Below are 19,828 nucleotides of genomic sequence, written 5' to 3'. Positions count from 1 at the left end.
CGTCGTTTTTCCTGACAACGACTAATTTTGCAGTAGGCATAATTTGGACCTACATGGCTGCTTGTCAGGTAGTGGAAGGTGGACCCCCATTTACTCAAATATCGGCATAATTTTGGTTGGTGATTAATTCAGTGATTTTGGCATTCGGTGTCCTAATCCATCATCGCATATCACACTCATCTACTCTCTCGAAGTTCACTTCCCGCTACTTTTTCCCTCTTCCTCCCGCCCGCTGGCGCCGCTGCAACATCTTCTTCTTCGATGGTAGCCTAAGCTACTGCCACCTGCTGTACTGGAGGTAAAGCAACCCAAGTGCAAGCCACTTCACAGACACAGATAGATGCGTGTTCTGAGTTAACACATAGTGTAAAATTACGGGATATTTTACGGGAAAATACTAAAACGGGAAGACAGCGGGAAAAGACCTAAAATACGTGAGAAACCCGGAAAAAACGGGAGGGTTGACAGCTATGTTCTGGGCATGTCAGTCTTTTTCACGCTTTATGTTTTACACACGAAACATCCACAATGAGTATCAGTCATAAAAATGGCAAACACTTGGTAAAATATCAAGCTGTGTTCTCCAGTTTTTGGACCAGTGAGATTTCACTGAAACCGATTATTGTGCCGATGTTAATAAAATCTATATATTTAATGTATTAAATACTGTTATTAGTCTTTCCCTTCCTATAACATTGCATCTTGGATAAAAGCTACAAGAGCCTATTTTGATATAAATGCCAGATACAGTTTATTGTGTAACCAAAATACCAATAATAACCAAGAAACTATGATAAAACATCATGCATAATGTGGGACAAATCTGAAATACAGAGGGACTTTTATTTTGAAATGTTTATTCTTTACTACTACTGCTCATTCAAATAGATCAGTGTATTTAGGTTTAAAGGTTATAAAGTAACAATTCATCAACAGCAGTCTATTGGCATAAATACGCTGTTTTCATTGATTGTGAACTGCTCTGAAACTGTGAACCCGTAGAATGTGCAACAGTGCCGCGTTTTTACTTTGGAAAGTGCAGTGATTGTTTTTTTTTTTATTTAGTCATAGAGTTTTGAAGTTTAATCACATTAGGCTGTATCGTAATTCCTGTTTGTCTATAACGAATGTAAGACCTCTTAAAATTATAACTTAGATGTTTGTTATACAATTTAAGAGATTTTACTGACCTTAAATTTCATAAAACTATTTTAATTTTTTTTAAAGACCTGAAGGAGCTGCTAAATATTTTTTACAGTTCACATGCGTCTATTTTTAATTTCTTAATGTAAGTGAAACACACCCATCGAGTCCTGGATTTATATTTATTGCTTGCCGCTTTGTTACATCATGTGTTTTGGGCAGGGCTCTACCAGAAAAACTGGACCAGACTTTATGGTGATAGTCAAAAGTCTGGAAGAGACGTTTGCCTGAGGCCAGGCCTGCTATAGCCAGTGCCACCCTCCTGAGCACTCAGCCTGCTTTAATTGTGTGTGTGTCTGTCTGGCAGGGGAGGTTTAATTGAGCTGTGACTCATCTAATGGAGAAGGCAAAAGGCTTGTGTCACACTGGGAGCATGACAGGAGTGTAATGAATCAGTGGTCGCTGTGGACAACAGGTGTGTATGAGTGCCTGTCCAGTTCAGGATGGCCAAGTGGTAAAAAAAGATCAATGTTAAAAATTATAGTCTGAGAGTAGGTGGGTGTTCTATAAATAGGTCCTGCTGGTTATCTGCAGGTTTGTGTTAGTATCAGTGCGTGTTTGAGCACTGTTTATGTGGCAGAATATGCCTGAGAGGATGAAATCCGAGATTGGCACATCCGGATGATTCACAGCTCCTTATAATAAAGAATAACAGATTGAAGGGGAAGTGAGAAGAAAATCCTTCATGGGAGAGCAGATACGGAGACGATGATGGGTTTTGGAAACTTACGTAAGATAAAAGATTCATCAGATATTCTTGCTGGGTTATTACGTGGGCACTCCTACGCCAAAAGCAGGAACTATGCCAACTATTGGCTTAACAGCATGAGTGCTTATTACAGTCTCTTTTCTTTTTGATGCGGATGACAGTTACTTAAAGGCTGTTAAATTGGGTGTGAACTGGGGTGGTTTGACCCACCTACTTAAAGCCTATAGGTGAGGTGATGAAAGCAAAATACTAAATATTATTTCTTTATATAAGAATATTTTAGGAATGTTCCAAATACCCAAATTTTTCTATAACAAAAAAAAGTTAGGTTACAAGTTACCTAGAGGGTAAATTTCACCTGGTGCCAAATAGATGTAAGGTCATCTTCAGTAAAAATCGCTGCCTGCTGCACTCAGGGAGAAGAGATGATGCCCCGTTTGTAGTTGAAAACTACTGGTCTTTAAGTTTTTGGGATTATGATTATATAAAAAGTAACACGAAAAGTGTTTAGTTAAAAAAAGTCCTCAAGATTGATGTTTGGTGTGGGTGCAGAAGGCAATTTGGGTTGCATGAGACATGTAATACCTCAATAAATTGTGTCCTGAAATCTAGCTTTTACAGAGTTGACTTTTCTGAAATACATTGTATAATTTGCACACTAGCTGTTGAGTATATGTGGTTACATAAGTCAGCTGGTTACATAAATTGTTGGGACTGTGAGTGAGGAGGTTATCCTAAGTGATGCCAGAGACAAATCTAAGATTAAGTTTAGGAATTAGGGTTAAGGATTCTCAGTCGGCTTGGGTCATAGGGGAACATAGTGAAACTGAAACTGAAAGGTCATTTGTAGGCAAATAAGTATGTAAATTCCGGCAAGTTCATTCCTGCCTAGTGACAGTGAAAGGCCATAGCAACAGCACACAGGAAATGCAGTAGTGGGAACTCCTCTGATTTCACTCTCTTCAGACACAAGAAAGAACAGAGTTAAATCTTCTAAACAGTTAGGCTCCTCACTCTCAATTTATGTTCTTCGTCAGCTTCCTGCTGAGGTGTGTGCAGTATGCAGGTATGTAATAACATAAAATTGCAGTGAAGTGGGGTTTAGATGAGCATCTAGGAGAACTTGAGTTTTATAGGTTGTGGTGTGCATGTGCAGGCAGCAGTGGTTGTAAAATTGGTCCATCTTCCATGACATGGCAGACTCGCACAGTACGTTTAGCCGATACCAAGCAAGAACAATAAATATGTAATATGGGAAGTCTCTCATGTCATGGAAGAAGGACCAACTTGACAACATTTGTTGTATCTTCAGCTTTGGGGTACCACAAGGTTCAGTACTTAGAACTATACTCTTCTCATTTTCACTCAGAGCTGTAGTGCATTCATTGCTTGTCATACAGTATGTTGCTTATTTTCAGCATGTCTCATTTACTCCTACCTGTCTCTACACCTATAGTGGATCTTGGCATGCCTTTCTGATATACATCAGTTTTATAACTGGTTGCAACTCATTTACCTTGAACGTAACTCTTCTTTTAAGCCAAGAACCACCCTCAACTCAATGGAAGGTCAATTACAGTCTTCTTTCCCAGTTTCCTGAAAACAGTCGGACTCACCCTAGACTTTGTTGACCCCACTACAACAACTGGCCATTCTCAATGCATTATGATCTGCCATTTTGCTTTTCTTTGCCATTGCTCTATTAAGCTCCTCGTCCAGGCAGTAGTTATATCATGGTGCAGCTAATACAACTCACTTCTTGTTGGCCTACTTGCGTCTTCCTAAAGCACCCCTGAGTGCATCCAGAATACCAGCACTTGACCTGTATTTAACCTCCATAAATTCTCTCATGTCAAGCCGTTGCTCAGGTCTGTACTTTGGCTCTCAGTAACTGCAAGAATTACATTCAAGTGTCTGATCTGCAATGCCAATGTCTAATTTACTACTCTGTCATTTAGTTTTATCCAGGGTGATTTAAAATACACCTGTAGCATCCTGAGAAGGGACTGTAGAAGGGTGGTCCTTCTTGAATCAACTCTTGGGGAATTTTAACCTGCAGTATTTTTGCTACCAGCCAAGATCTTTAAATATTAAGCTACATTATCCCAGTTGTGCTAATAGCCTGGTTCCCTATTACGGTCAAACATCTATCATCCATCTCTCTGTTCAGGTCTTATTTTCACACATTGCGTGTTGGGTGTCCACACTGTGGCAGTAAGTGGAACGACGTGGGGGTTTGGGTGGAGGTTTCAACATATGTGATTGTGTGCACGCTTGTGTGTTGGCCCTCAGCCAAACTGCCTTTATCTGGCATGGTGGGAAGTTGTTAGATCGTTAATCAATGTCAGAAGAGCAATGTGCCCTATGGTGTTTCTTGTCTCAAAGGAAAGCGTTGCCATGTGGCTGTGTCATAATGGGAATGTACGGGCAGCCATTGACGGGAGAATGCAAGGATTAGTCAGTGTATTCTGTCAAAGCTGAGCCTCAAGATTCCTGTCTCACAGAACCTTTTGTTTGTCATTCAGTCATGACTAAAATGCATTTATATATCTCTTGGATAGCCTCAGCAATAGATGTGCTTTCTTGGCCTAGTTTCGAGGAACAAGACGTGGCCTGTAGAACAGATTTGTGGTCAGATGTACTGATATGAATGATTTGTGTGCTGCAAAGTGACATACCTAGTGTTTCTGTTCAAGGATTTCCGAATGGTGTCAGCTTCTCAAAAAGTTTAGAGAGTCACTTGAAACAGTAAGTTGCAGAAATGATGCAGATCAGTTCTTCACATTACTCTATATCAACTGCAGTTGTTGCTCTGAGGCCCTATCTTCCATTTTCAGTTCATCTCAGCGCACCGCGGCACACTGGCCGATCTCCAGAGAGATATATCCATCGCATAGAATGCTGACACAAGGAGGAACTGTCCTCAAGAAGAAGGAGAGAGGCGAGGGAGCGTCTTGGCTTGCGCATGCTGGCTGATATCGGAGCTGTCAGTCAAACAATGAACTAACTCTGTTCTAGGGACAAAAAGAAAACTTCACTCACACTCCTCCTTCTTCCACATCCTTATCGCTATAAATCAACTCCACTGTTATTTAAATCTGCATACACAAATAAGAAGTCGGTATTCTGCTCAGAGATAAAAAAAATTATATATATATATATATATATATATATTTAAAACCAGTTGGTTTTCTCAACCCTGAGCTTTGTCTAATTTTGCAGGGTCATATTCACCAGACAGACATCTTTCGTAATGAGCATTCACATAGTTTTCTGTTTGAAAACATTTGAACTGAGTGCAGCAGAATGGAACAGAATGCAGAGGTCTCAAGATGCATTTGTAAAAGGACTACTGGAAGACTATTGTTAAACTTTGATAGCATTGATTTGGTCAGTCAGGTCACAGGGCCTTTTTTACGACCTGGTTTCAGCCTTTTCATATTGCTTTTATTGTCGCCACAGCCCTTTGCATTCAGATGGATGTCTGTCCATTGCTTTGCTTCTTGTGCTGTTTTTGTGCATTCATAAGGCTTCTAATTCTATTGTGCTTCACCTAAGCTGTTTCTGAATGTCAGAATGCACCTAATGAAACATGTCAGGTTGGGTTGGAGTGAACCTTAAACCAACTAGTCGTTAAAGGGGACATAACACACAGTTTTGCTCAATCTCATGTTAACCTTGAGAACCAGTAGTATTGCATCCTTCATATCTCCAAAGAGTCATAAGTTTGATGATATTTATAAAAGATACAGCTTTAAAATTCTCTCCGAAAGCAGCCGAGCTCCTGGAGGTGTGCCCTGGGCAGAGCTAAAGAGGCTTGAGCACTTGCGTGCCGATTGCCAGCAAAACACATAAATTTAATGCCGTTTCACTAACCACCCTGCAGTTCCGAATCATGACTGGGATCTTTTATCGCTGGGACCGCTCCATCTTTCAGTTTCAAACGATGTGCAAATCCAGCATCAAACTGGGCCTTGTTTATAAAACATTCATCACTGAAATGATGGGAACAAACAAACACTTTCCGAAACTGCGAACCCAGGAGTGTATTTGGCATAGAAATACTGTCGTGTCAAAATTGTTTTTTGAAACTTTGCCATGTTTAGCATGAGAATCCAACTTTTTGCAATTTTGTAAATAACTCAGAAAGCATGAAATAGCATTAGACCCCTCTTCAGACATCCAATTCTGAAAATATCCCTAGACTCTAGGGTCAATGTAACGTCAATGCAGACTCCTACCATAGATGTCTATAGAGTCTTTAGTTCCTAAGGGCTTGACTATCACATGGTGCGTTGATGGATAACAGCCAGCGAACCCAGACTGTCCCGAGCCTGACCTACACATATCCATATTATTTGCTTTGTCTTTTTGCTACATATTTTTACTTTTGCTAACATTGTTTTGGTTGCCTTTCTTATTGAGGGGGCTTCTCTTCTCCCCTTTGTGTTTGAAGTGGAGATGATTTTACTTTCAGAGGTGTGCACGCCACCCCCAGTTATATTTTATCTCCAGACTTCAAAGTGCCACCCTGCTGTGTTTTTGCATCTGAACAAATAAAGAAGGTTGTTTCTCCAGTGTAGCCTTCCATATGGCTCTCTTCTGAAATGAACCAGCCAAGGGGAACGGGAATCACTTGTTCAAATATAATCGTGTTAACCAGTTATCTCTTTCTCTTTTCTCCACAGTTCTCCTAAGATGAAACTCCAGCACTCCTGAAGAAGGATGACACCCCTGGCACATCGGATAGGACGGTGCCTATGGGCATCTGTGTCACTCACATGCCAAGCCTGAAAAGTGGAAAGAAAGACCGTTCTAGCAGACACGTCGAACACTTCCAAGCTCTAGAGTGAAACTTTGCACAGTTGGCCATGGCTGCATTTCCATGGCTTGGAGGATAGTATCCCTCATTTAGTAAGCATTTTTACCACAGTGAGTTTTTTTAACTGGTCATTTAGCAAATCCAGCACTTCCTTGCCCAGAGGGTTTATAGAGTATCTGTCACACACAAGCTGAACCGGAGGATCCCAAATGGAGGTCACACAGCAACACTCTTTCTACCAGACTGGTTAAAGCTGCAGTCGAAAGCATTACTGCAAGGGCAGTATGCAGGCAGCTGACTACCCAGCCACAAATAATAACACAGGTAAGAAACACCTTGATAGGGGCCCTAAGTAAATTAAGTTTAGGTTTACACCTAATTTAATCAATTATACTTTCAGCTAAATGCTAAAATTGATGTACAATTGAAAATGAAGACTCTTCATCAATGATGACTTTCTATCTCCATCAGGCGGGTACTCATAGTTTCTCCAGTCATTTACTGTAATTTTTTCTTTTTTATATCCACAACAATAATAATTTGGATAATAATAGCTCTATTCTTCTTTGTCCTATTACATTATTATTATTATGTTATTATTATTAATAACTAGTTGGGAAAATATATCTACTGTAATACTACTACTTATAATAATAATTATTATTACTATTATTAATAAATATGATGATAATTATAATAATATATAATATTTTTTTATATATATTGTCACCTAATGCTGCTGCTTCACCATCATCGTTTTCTTGTTATTATTATCTAAACATTAGCAGTACTATTATGATATTTCATCCTTCGCCAGGAGTCTGATTGGCAATCTGACCAATCGTAACACAAAATCTGCCATTCTGTCCCAAAAACAAACCAGACAGAAGAGTAGATTAATGTTGGTGGACTCTGGACTTCAAACGTTGTGTGTTTTGATGTGTTCCCGCGGTTGAAACAAGATACCTTCTGATGTTCATTCATGTTTATTTTGTGCTATAACTACTAGAGATGATGGGTTCATGTGCCGCTTGATCTGAGGCACTACAGGGATCTGTCATGACACATTAGATATAAGAGAAGTAAAACTGCTTATTTATTGTTTGAATTTCTTAAAAATGACAACATTTTAAAGCTGAGACTTGGGGAAAGAAGTGAGGCTGGAGTGCCATTGGTACCCCTTTAAAAACGGCACATGATGCCCTGAGGGTGTTAGTATGAAGTCAAATCAATTACTTATTAACAAAAAGTTGCTTAGTTAACCTTTGTTTTGGAGAATACATGACTTTTAACTGCAAGGAGTCCTTATCATGTTGGTAGGGTTGTGTTTCAAAAGAATCACAAAAGAGACTGTTTTCAGAAAGTGAAACTTCTGCCTTTGTTTGGGGCTGGCTAAGTGCTGACACTGAAAATACTCCAGTATCCAGCTTTTAATATCAGATGTGGAATTTGAACTTGGACTGGAATTTGGACCCATACATCCAAAAATTCCTGAGAGACCTGAGGTAGAGGATATTGTTTTAACAACTGGATGGGCCCCAAGCTGAGCCGGGGTCACAATGTTCTGCTATTTTATTCATCATGGAGAGAAATGAAAAACCAGAACATTCTGTTCAAAAGCATGTGATGGGCTCTCCAGCTGAGGGGAAAGAGCGCCGGCCCACGGTCTCAGGCAACCTGTCAGTCAAACAAATCACAACAGAATGAAATGCTTCAACTAACGAAAAAACTAATTAACGGTTTGATGTCGGTTTGAAATTTAGCACAAAGAAAATGTCAAAATGCTTCTTCAAAATGCACCATAAAGGAAGTGACTTGTGTAGTGTTCTTTGCGTTTAATTTGATCATGGCACATTAAGACACTTCACTTCTAACAAAGCTTTAGTTTATGCCTAAACATGCCAAATTTGAACAAATATAACTGTGATTTTTTTATATTTTTTATGAATAGATGATTACTTTTATGCCAGTTTTGTGGATTTCTTAGTTTTTTTTCTCAATTCATCGATTAAACGTTGCAGCTTGAACATTATTCAAAATATCTTCTTTTGTGTTCCATGCAAGAAGGAAAGTCAGGTTTGAATGACGTAAGGGCGCGTAAATAATGACAGTACTTGCTTTCTGTAAACTGTTGAACTTAAGTTTAACTAAAATACAAAATAACCTTGGTTTACTGCTTTAAAATGTTTCAGAGAGACAATTCTAAAGCCTAGTCAAAGTAATTAGACAAATACTATAAAAACAACCCAAATATCATGTCATTTGTTAGATATATGTCTGGAGCATGTGAAGTTTCTTTTCATTTAATATAAATTTGAGCTCATTTCATCCCAATCAAAGAGATGTATGCTGCAGCTGTTTCTGTGTTGATATGATTTGATTTAATTTGCTCATGATTTTGCCTAGCAACAGAGAGCGAAGCTACTCAGTTTTGATGCTTGTGCTTGCTCACACACTTCACACACACATACACACACACACACACACACAAGTAGTCTTTGTGGAGTATGAATTGTGTTGGTGTTTAATGGCAGAGGCGTTTTGAGTGTGGACAGCTTCCAAATCGATTCCCGTCATTTTGTGAACCCACAGCACACAGGTTTGTGTATAGTGGCGGTTCGAAAAGGTTGGGGGAGTTTAAAGTGGGCTGGATGCTGGGGAATATGATGGTACTAAACAAGCGGGATAGGGGAGAGACAAAACAGTCGCTACCCACAATGTGTAACTCTGGTTATGTGTGCTTGTTTTAGGTTTTGAACCATGGCGGTGGACAGTCCTGTTTGAAAGCTCCAGTCTTAAATATTCCTTTTAAATCTGGCACTTTAAGTTACAGGCGTTTCAGAAATAGCTTAATAGTTTTCAACTTAAAAAAAAGACCATCACACCTGCTATATGCAGTACAGCGTCTAGCCCTTGTCTGTTTTGCATTTTACTCAGAAATGTTAATAAAGTGAGAACATATTGCGACGGCTGCTCCGTCTCGCACTTTTTGACTCGGTTCTGCTACGCATGCACACTTAATTATCCGAGCTCAGCCGGCGGAGGTCATTCGCTTCTCACCACGACACACACCGCTCCCCCACAGTGTGCTGGGGAGTTTGGCGCAGAAGATTTTGCAGGCTTCCTCGCTCTTATTTTCTTTTCTTAATAAAGGTGCCAAGACCTGGAGGCGGTGACAGACACAGACTGAGGGAGAAAGACAGAGAGGGGAGTGTTGGAAGTGACAAAAGATATAGCGTGATGTGTGGGAGACGAGGTCCAAATAAGATTAAAGGTATTAAGAACAAAACTCATTTCGCAGCCTTCGCAGAAGTACACAAGACTTGTGTAATACAACAAGATGTGTTATCCAAAACCAGACGGAAAAGTATCAATCCATTTTAAGAAGCGAAATACAGTACACACTGATTCCGGCTAATAAATTGATATGCAGTTTTTGAAGGTGGTGTGTGTGCTTTCTGTCGACTTTCTCCTGTGCCAGCTTAACATGCACAGGCAACTATCGGTAAGCCATTCGTAGGTTGATTTGCAAACACTGTGGTGCAATCAAACCATTGCATTATGTGTTTAAGGATCTTACCCAGCTTTACGTAAGGGCGGGACTAGCTGTTTGTCCAACCTTTTACAGAAACCTGTTTGTAAACAGTCATTTTTCATGCATTAGGTGATGCTAACAGTGACAAGACATACTTCATTATTGAAGTTGCCATGTAATTAAAATGGTCATTAATAAATATGTAAATAATAGTCAATTAGTAATAATAGTCATTAAATGTAGCACTTTAGCTAAGTGACCGATTCTCACTATTGATTATTAGCGTGCCTATCAGGAGCATATTGGCTGTTTATTAGTACTAAATAAGCACATATTAATGCCTTATTGTGCATGATCAGATTTTAAATAATTTAATCCTGCTCCATACCTTGATTTAACAACTATACTAACTATTAATAAGCAGCCAAAAAGGAGTTTATTGAGGCGGAAGTTGTTGTTAACAGTCAGTTAATTGTTCCTCAAACTGAAGTGTGACCTCGTCAATAAAGATTATACTGCGAGGGCCGTTAGATGCTTGAATCTGATTGGCTAACAGATGTTCTGGTGTGCAATTATATTTTAGAGAAACGCATTATATGACCATATCACTTCGCTGAATGATTTGAGTATTTGAGTAGTTCAAAGGGAGCCAGTCCTCCAACAAAAAACGGCCATATAGGTCGTTTGTGCAAGCATTTATTACGACCTATATTTACGTTTTAAAGTTAAGCGCCATCTAGCGGGCGTACAAATAATGACAGTATCGCGTTGCGTCTGTCGTCATGAATTGACGTATAACGTCATTACTAATCAAAACACATGTTTATTTAAATGCAATGTGTGGGCGTTTTACACCGATCTCACAGTATTTCCTACATATTTTACTATTGTAGATGGCTTATTCGTTCGAATGACCACACCTAACCCCACCCCTAAACCTAACCCTCACAGAAATCATGCTAAATTATGATTTATTGAGCATATACATTTTCATGCACGTCTGTTCCCTGGGATCGAACCCATGATAGCATGATTACATATCAAGGTATAACGCAATAATCTACCAACTGAGCTACACAAAACGCAAACCAGAGGGAAAATAAAAGAGTACAAAACATTAATATGAAAACGACCTTTTGCCGATAGGGACTCAATTGTAGTATACGCTCTGATGGGTCGTATTTCAGGGATTTGGACAAACGACCTATACAAGCGTATTGATTGGAGGACAGGTTGTTCAAAGGTCCTAAAACAGCAAAAGAACCAAAACCCACAATGACACTTGCCAAAGAAAAATATTGAGAACATAATATATATCAGGCCTTTCAGGCTATTGGTTAAAGGGTTAACTATCAGTCATTCAGCTATTTAGGGTGTTTTTACACTTGTAGTTTGGTTCTTGGTTCTTTTGGTCATTGTTTAAAGGGTTACAGTAGCTCACCTAAAAACGAAAATTACCCATGTTTTACTCACCCTTGAGGCATCCTTGGTGTATATGACTTTCTTTGACTGCATTCGTCTTGAGGGAGTAAAACATAGGCTAATAATTGTTTTTGGGTGAACTAACCCTTCAAGGCTACTACTCAATGCAGCCTTTCTTTAATTGTTATAGTTCATTTGATGCCCCTTAACATTAATGTAGTAAAGTTTACAACATCAATAGCAAATTATTTGAGGCATTTTTATTTTGGTGATGCACTTGATATTCACCTTCAGCCTCTGCATCCAAGTCAGAAAGTCTCAAAAGTGGACTTCGGAGGTGCTTCATGGATAGGAATAGCCCAGTATTTAATAAAACACACACTTTTCATGGAGATCTAGAATATGGTTTTGCAGAATGAGACCAATTGCAGAATTAATATGTGCTTTGTAAGTATTAATAAACAGATAATATGCACGCTAATGAGCAACTATTAATAGTGAATAGTGTTCCTCAGTCTTAATTCCTTAAGCGTTACCATTTGTCTTGTTGATAATCCTGTTTGACTGTATGGTCACATTATGGAAATAAATTGGGTGATGACTGCTGTTTCATTATGTCAAGTGGAAAATGAAGACAAAAAAAGACAACAAACCACAGTCATGAACCGCTCACACACTTGGCCTGAATTGCCCGCGGACTCCAAATCCCAGGTGCGGGTTAAATTTAGGCACTGAGGCTTCTCTCAGACCCATCCACCCCATGATCCCCTTCGGCTGACAGGCTGCACACAGATGGCCCTGTCTGACTGCTTCAGGGGAGCGCAGGGCAGGTGACATCAACAGCCGGACCAGGGAGGAGAACCCAGACACGCGGGGTGGTTCGAGGTCTTATCAGGCTCGGATGAGTCATGAGAATGACAGGCGATTGTGCGACGAGCGGCCGAGGACACGGAGAGCGGTCAGAGAGCATCAGAAAGGGTGCAGGACAAAAACACTGCTGCATCAGACACACTGACAAATGACCTAAAGCACAGTCTGAAGAAACAGCAAATAATGTTGAATTAAACATGAAATTCTGAAGTTGAAAGACTGAAATATTTTCTTATAAAATGTACTTTTTTTGCAGTAAATTTGTAAAGGGTTATCTATATCTGAACTGCTTGATTGCTTGTATCATAGCAAAATATAAACTATATTATTCCCCAATATTAATAGGAATGCAACTGTAAGGCATGAAGATACAGAGATACTGTAAACATAAACATAATGATTTTCTGTAAAGCTGCTTTGAAATGATGAGTATTGTGGAAAGCACTATACAAATCAATTTACTTTAATTGTTTAATTGTTTTTAGCATGGTAGGTGAAGAAATTGGAAAAATCATATATATTTACATAGAAACGTGTGAACGGCAGCATAAAGTCTGCCCACTTAGAAAGAGACTGTCTGACTAAAATATAAAGCAATAGACAACAAGTTTTTTTTTTTTTTAAATTACATTTTTGGTGCGGATAAATCTGAAATGGAAAAATATTGGACTGGAAAGAAAAATCAATGGCGAGGCCATCGTCATTCAGTTCTGTGAGAATGCAGTTCTGTTCATGTGTATTTAGTGCACTTCAAGTGCCTCAAAAAAACTCTTTCAAACATGTTTGTTCAGAAATTGTAAAAATCAGCAATGTCTGCATGGCTCAGGTCTTGCTCTACATTTGTAGATCATCCTGAAGTTGAGTGACACCTGGCTGTCTGCGCGTGGCAGCATCGTCTGTCCTCAAGCAGATGCACAAGTGTGTTTAAGTTTGTTTGGGCGTTGTGTAGAGACTGACGTCTCATTTCCCCTGCTGGTGATCAAATCTGCGATTAACGCCACAGACGAGACAGCGGCTGGAGAACTGCCTGAAACGAGGCACTGTAATGGCTCTGAAGTCAATGTTTTATAGATGTTATGTCATCGGGTGCGGCGTCAGGTCACGCATCATGAGTCTGGGGAGATTAGAGACCCGTTAAACTCCATCACAACAGCCCTGTCCTCTTTTACGAACAGCTGACTCATATGTTCCCTTCCTCTGGATCTTTTAAGGGCACCTGACTAGCAAAGCACTTTTGTTGTTACAATCGGAGGGAGAAATTAAGAAGGCTTTTACAATTAAAGGACATTTTTTGTCTTTATTTAATATTACATTTTATCCTTTAAGTGGTGTTGATGTATTCCTTAAAGAAACAGTTCACTAAAAATATAAACTGTCATCTTTTACTCACTCTGATGTGATTTGACAAAAGGAGATGTTTTGCAGAATATTTGAGCTGCTCTTTTCCATGCAACAACACTGACACACGTTCTTAGGCTTTCAAAAAGAATGTAAAAAAACCACCATAAAAGTACCATGATTTACAGCTATTAATGACTTAAATGTGAGCCTGTTCCATTGTTATTATTAACTAAAGGTAAAACTATTAAAAAACATTTTCATCAATTGAAAGCTAAAATAAGGAAAGAAATACTAGAATTTAAACTAGAAAAATTGTCTTGGCAGCTAACTGAAATGAAATGATTGTAAGTATTACAAATACTAAAACTAAAAACGAAATAAAAAATAAATAAAAAGAAAAATAGAATTTTATAAAATATATATATAAATAAAATGGTGACTAAAAGTTACATTAAAACTGAAAATGTAAAAAATAAAGACTAATTGATAATGTTAAATACTATATAAATATAATTATATAAATAATACTAAAATAATGCTGGTTCATCACATAAAGCATGTAATATAGCACAGAAGCCATAAAGACAATTTATCTTGTTTAATATTTGCATTGCTACAGATTTATCCATCACATTATTTACATTATTTATTTTAATTTTATTTCTGTCATCAGAAAGTAATGATTTGCACTGGCATAAAATGAGTTTAAGTTGAAATACACAATTACTAAAACTAAAATAAATTAATAAAAATTCATATGTTTTAATACTATAGTATTTTAATTATATGAATAAACACTTGTCTGTTCATCACATAAAGCATGTAATATAGTGCACAGGCCTTTTTTTACATTTACATTGCTACAGATATATTAGCAAATTATTATATTAATAAAAATGATACATTCTCCAAAACATTATGCTTACATTAACGATGTGTAAATGATTCTGACTTTCAGCATAAAGTCTGGTCTACTTTTTATGCTGTTGCAGTTCATTTGGCCAAAGAACCGCCCACTTAGACAGGAAGTGTCCGTCTGACTGACATGTGAAGCAACCAACCGCAGTTTGTTTACAGGGTGTTTTGGAAACACTCATCTATAATAGATGATACCACATCGGCAAGCTGAAGAAGTCATTAAAAACCTGGGCACTTTGAATAACATAAATTGTTTGGAAGCCAGCCAGTCAGATTGGAGCTTGCGGTTTTAGCCAGCTGTTGCCATTTCTGTGTGCAATATCCATCAGACGGGCCGTGAGCGGTCCATGGGCGTACCGTCTGAGGTTTAGACTAGTCTTAGAGTAACTGGGTAAAAATGTTTCACATGCTCTATAAAGTTTTGAAATATCTGTTCATCTCAGCACTCCACCCAAAGCCAAGTTGTAATTGCTATTTTCCTGCATGTGGTGCATTGCATCAACTTGCATATGCTTAATTATTCAGTCTGTCTGGTATGTGATGCCTTCAGTTGTGTAATAGTGCCGCATTGTGTCATAACAATCCTAAGCATCCACCTTTGATGCATTTCTCTCTCTCTTTCTGCAGAGTGCAAGTTCCACTGCACCAATGGCAGATGTCTGAAACTTCTCTCGCTGATTTGCAATCATCTGAATGAATGTGGAGACAACAGTGATGAGGAACACTGTCCTGCTTCTGTACCTCCACCTCCAGACACCATCCAGTGTAAGTCCATCCACCCACCTCTGTCTCAACGCCACATCTGCATCTCTTGACAGGTGATATTGCATCAGTGTTGGGGAAGCTACTGTAGAAAACTACTCGGCTACAGTCAAGCTACTGTTTAGAATAAATATAACCAAATATTGCTGCATAGGTCAGTTAGCGTCTTTAAATTCAGTAATTAGCCTATTAGATTATGTGGTTCACTGTAATTACAGTATGTGGCATAAAGAACTGAAACAAATAAAATTTACACTAATTTATTCACCATTATGGGGAACCTGTGGTAAAAATGTCACTAAAATGAGCAAAAATGTCCCACAAATTCGAAATAAATGGGCAAAAATTTATTCTGCATAATTAAACGAAATCTAGTTTGCAATTAAAATTACGTGAAAACGTGAAAACGCAAATTTTTTTAAAATAGATTTAAATCTGCATACATTGCATCTGATTGCTTTTACACATTGTTTTTTTTTTATTGACAAAACTGCTTTGTATCATTATATTGCAGTCCTAGGAGTTCTTGTTTTTTTTTTCAAATGTATATCTAATTTTAAAAAGTCTGTTGTCAATGGTAACATTTTAAAGTATTCTAATTGATTGATGCAAATGGTTAAATTTAAGTGTTTGATATTAAAGACAACAATCATTCAAATAATAAGGTAACTATAATAGAAAGCCTTGGTTAAAGGGTTAGTTCACCCGAGAATGAAAAGTGGTCCATCTTCTACTCCCCCTCGAAGCATCCTAGGTGTATGTGACTTTCTTCTTTCAGAATAATCCAATCGCAGTTATATTAAATATTGTCCTTGCTCTTCCGAACTTTTCAATTGGGGTGAGCGAGTGTTTGTTGTCAACAGTTCAGAAGACGTGAAATAAAGTTTGCGCAGCTGTAATGAAACGTCTCTCACACAGCTCGGGGGGTGAATAAAGGCCTCCAGTAGCCTATCTAGGTGGTTTTGTAAGATAAATATCCAGATATCCAGAAATATCCATCAAACATAATAAACACTTTGTTTCTCACTTCAGCTGACTGTGGGGAACCAGAAGACATGCAGACGGATGTTGTGGTTCATCACTTCTGTGTGGTTAGTGACGAGTGCAGAGAGACAAAAAACAAATAGTAATTTTTTGATTTCACTTCGATTGGATTATTCTGAAAGAACAGAGTCACATGCATCTAGGATGCTTCGAGGGTGACTATTTTTGGGTGAACTTACCCTTTAACAATTCCAGTCGGCAAATATTAAATGAATCAAACTCATGCTACCGGTGAGCAACAGTCTACTGGAGAGTTTGATTAACATCACAATCGGTTGCAAGGCTGGGTGTGCATTATAAATCTGACATAAAAATAGAAATACAACACGTAGCTGTTGGAAAAAAATGGCTTGTTACTGGAAAAGCTGCTCTGTTTTGAAAACAGCTGAAACTGCTGTGACTGTAGTTTGTGGTGTCACCCAGATCTCTTCGCTGTGTGTTCTGTGCTGTTGTCTTTGCTGATCTGTCCTGTTTTATTGATATTTTGTTCAGCATTATGCCACAAAATGCCGCGTGGTGCAGTTATCTTACCACAGTTCTGCTAGAAAAACATACTGAGCACAAGTGTGAGAATGAATACAGTTCATTAGCATAACTGTAGATGATATTGCAGACTTGGTGCATTAAAACTGGATTTCAGTTGATGTGCATAATGAAACTGGCTTATCAGTCAGATTTGAGAGTTAGAAGTGTTCATTATTGCTGGAAATATTTATTGCTTTAGATAATCATTCATCTGTCAAGTTTAATTCTGGTTTAATCAAACATTACTCCACAGTGTGCTTGGGGCTCTCCATCAGATAGTGTAGAATTTAAAGTATGTAATGTATACTATGGGTGCAAACTGTTTTAAAATATGAGCTAAAGGTTGCAATACTAGCAGAAGAGCATTTCAAATAACCAAAGTTACCAAACCACAAACTAAGCACGACAGAGGTTAAAATCTGCTCGAACACACACATTCCTTCCTCTAAATATGTCAACATTCAAGTCTACTAAACATTTTTTCTGTGATTAAATTAAAGCAATAAGCCCCAAGAAGCTGTGGTTTATAGTGAAACAGCTAAGGAGCGTTGTTAGCCGTTATTTTGGGTTGCTAGGATCAATTTTATAACAAATCATTTGATTAATGTGATTGCGCAGTATGTTGTCATTCACTTGCTGCGATGCATTGTTTTAAAATCTTGATATTCTTGCATTTTAGGAATATAACAGTAAAATTTACACAACTGTTGAAAAGTTTGGGTTCGGTATAGTTTATTTATTTATTTTTTAAATAAGCAGCTATTCATGCTCACTCAAGACTGCATTTATTTTATAGAAAATACAGTAGATTAGAAATGATTGTGAAATAATATTATAATTAAAGTAACTTTTATATTTAAAAAGTTATATTATATCTATAAAATGTATTAATTCCTGATCAAAGCTGAATTTTAAGCATCATTACTACAGTCTTCAGTGATCCTTCACATGATCCTTCAGAAATCAGTCTAATATGCTGAATACAATTGTTTTTGCTGCTTAATATTTTTATACAAGCATGATTTTCAATATTTGTTATGAGTGGAAATTTTAACAGCAGTAATTTAAAATCTTTTGTAGCAATCGTCTTTTGATCATTGAAATACAAATTTGTTAAAAACTGTTGTTTCATTAGCGGTTATTAGCACTTTAGATAACCACTTTGTACTGAGCTGTCTTTGTGTTTAGCGTTTTCTTTTTCTCAGTTTAAAAGTTGAATTCATCTTTATATTTGACTCAGCATCCGCATCAGTGTTAGATTGGTTGTTGGTCAAGGCTGAACTTTCTGTCGCGTTATCCTTTGCTAGGAAAACTGCATTTGTGTGTTTAACAGGAGCTTTTACCGAATCTGTAGTTGTTTGTTTGACCTTCCCCTTCCACCCATAGGTGTGTGAATCTGAGGACGCTGTTCGTAGATGAATTTGTGTGCTTTAGCTCTCTCTTCTGTCTGTGCACACACACAAACACAAACTCTTTCTTGCTTGATGTCAGTCATCTTACAAGGCCAGTTAACATGAAAGCATCCAGACATACGGTTAACTCTTTTAAACTTCAACAAATGTGTTCAAGGTTCACTTTTAGGAGTGGAATTAGCTGTTTTTTATCCAACAGTGCTGTCCACTCCATATTCTATTGAGCTCTGCTTCACTTTATCGCATCGCCTCGGTCATTTATGTCTTTGAAAGTCGTGGAGTTTGTTTCTTCACAGGAACAGATAGAGATAAATGTAAAATGACAGGGCATGTTCAGCAATGGATGCTCTGCAGTGAATGGGTGCCGTCAGAATGAGAGTCCAAACAGCTGAAATCCACTCCAGTCCATCAGTTGATGTCTTGTGAAATAGTGAAAAGTTACAGTTTTTGTAAAAAGTGCTTGATCTGTGCATACTTCTCTCCTGATTCATATGAGACGGCTTTTTCCCTGGAGAAAACAATATGGATTATAGATTAGTTTTGAAGCTAAAATACCTTAAGGATGGATTTGTTTCTTACAAACATGCATCTTTTCACTTTAATTGTTGAACTGGAGTGGTGTGGATCACTTGTGGATTATTATGGTGTTTTTATCAGCTGTTTAGACTCTCGTTCTGATGGCACCCATTCACTTCAGAGGATCCATCAGTGAGCAAATGATGCAATACTAAATTTTTCCAAATCTGTTGGCGATTACATTTACAGTAATATTTAATTTTTTGGGTAAACTATTCCTTTAATGATCTTGTTTCATTTCATATTAACTAGGACAATTAAAGTGGTTCTTTCGTTTGTTTTACAAAGTTTTCTACCCACATTTTTTGTGCAGTTTAGCTTTTATTGGCCGTGTCCACTTCCTCCCTCTTTCTCATTCCCCAGCAGTCATCTCTTCATGAACACTCCCCACGTTAGGATTGCTCGGTTTCGTGTGCTTTATTTAACATGCTTTTTTCTATTTTTTCCCTGCTGTCTGCTGAACAAGGGCCACTCTTTACCGATGGAACAGGTCCAACTGCTGCACTTAAAATATTTAGCAGTCTGGGCCGCATGTTAATGAAAGCGTCTGCGGCTGGCTGCTATTTTAGAGACACCTGTGTGCGCCGTGATTGATTTTCAGAGGCTGAGGAGTGCTGATTTTTGTGTCGAGAAAGAGACAGCGAGCGAGAGAGACCCAGAGGAAGCTGAACGAGAGATGGGGGGCGGGT

General features: G+C 38.1%; 1 protein-coding gene across 2 annotated transcripts in view; it reads left to right on the top strand.

Annotated features, from left to right (window-relative positions):
* Positions 1-19,828, top strand: part of LOC113119177 (low-density lipoprotein receptor class A domain-containing protein 4-like) — a 79,496-nt gene that overhangs the window by 19,841 nt on the left and 39,827 nt on the right. For both annotated transcript variants that reach the window (XM_026288438.1, XM_026288437.1), the window contains exons 2-3: positions 6,601-7,058; positions 15,448-15,585. In XM_026288438.1, the coding sequence (XP_026144223.1) occupies positions 7,019-7,058; positions 15,448-15,585 (178 nt within the window). In that variant the 5' untranslated portion in view covers positions 6,601-7,018. The remainder of the gene's footprint in view (positions 1-6,600; positions 7,059-15,447; positions 15,586-19,828) is intronic.

The sequence above is a fragment of the Carassius auratus genome, chromosome 19 (assembly GCF_003368295.1).
Source record: "Carassius auratus strain Wakin chromosome 19, ASM336829v1, whole genome shotgun sequence".
NCBI classification, from domain to species: domain Eukaryota; kingdom Metazoa; phylum Chordata; class Actinopteri; order Cypriniformes; family Cyprinidae; genus Carassius; species Carassius auratus.
This window is presented reverse-complemented; position numbering and strand designations above follow the sequence as displayed.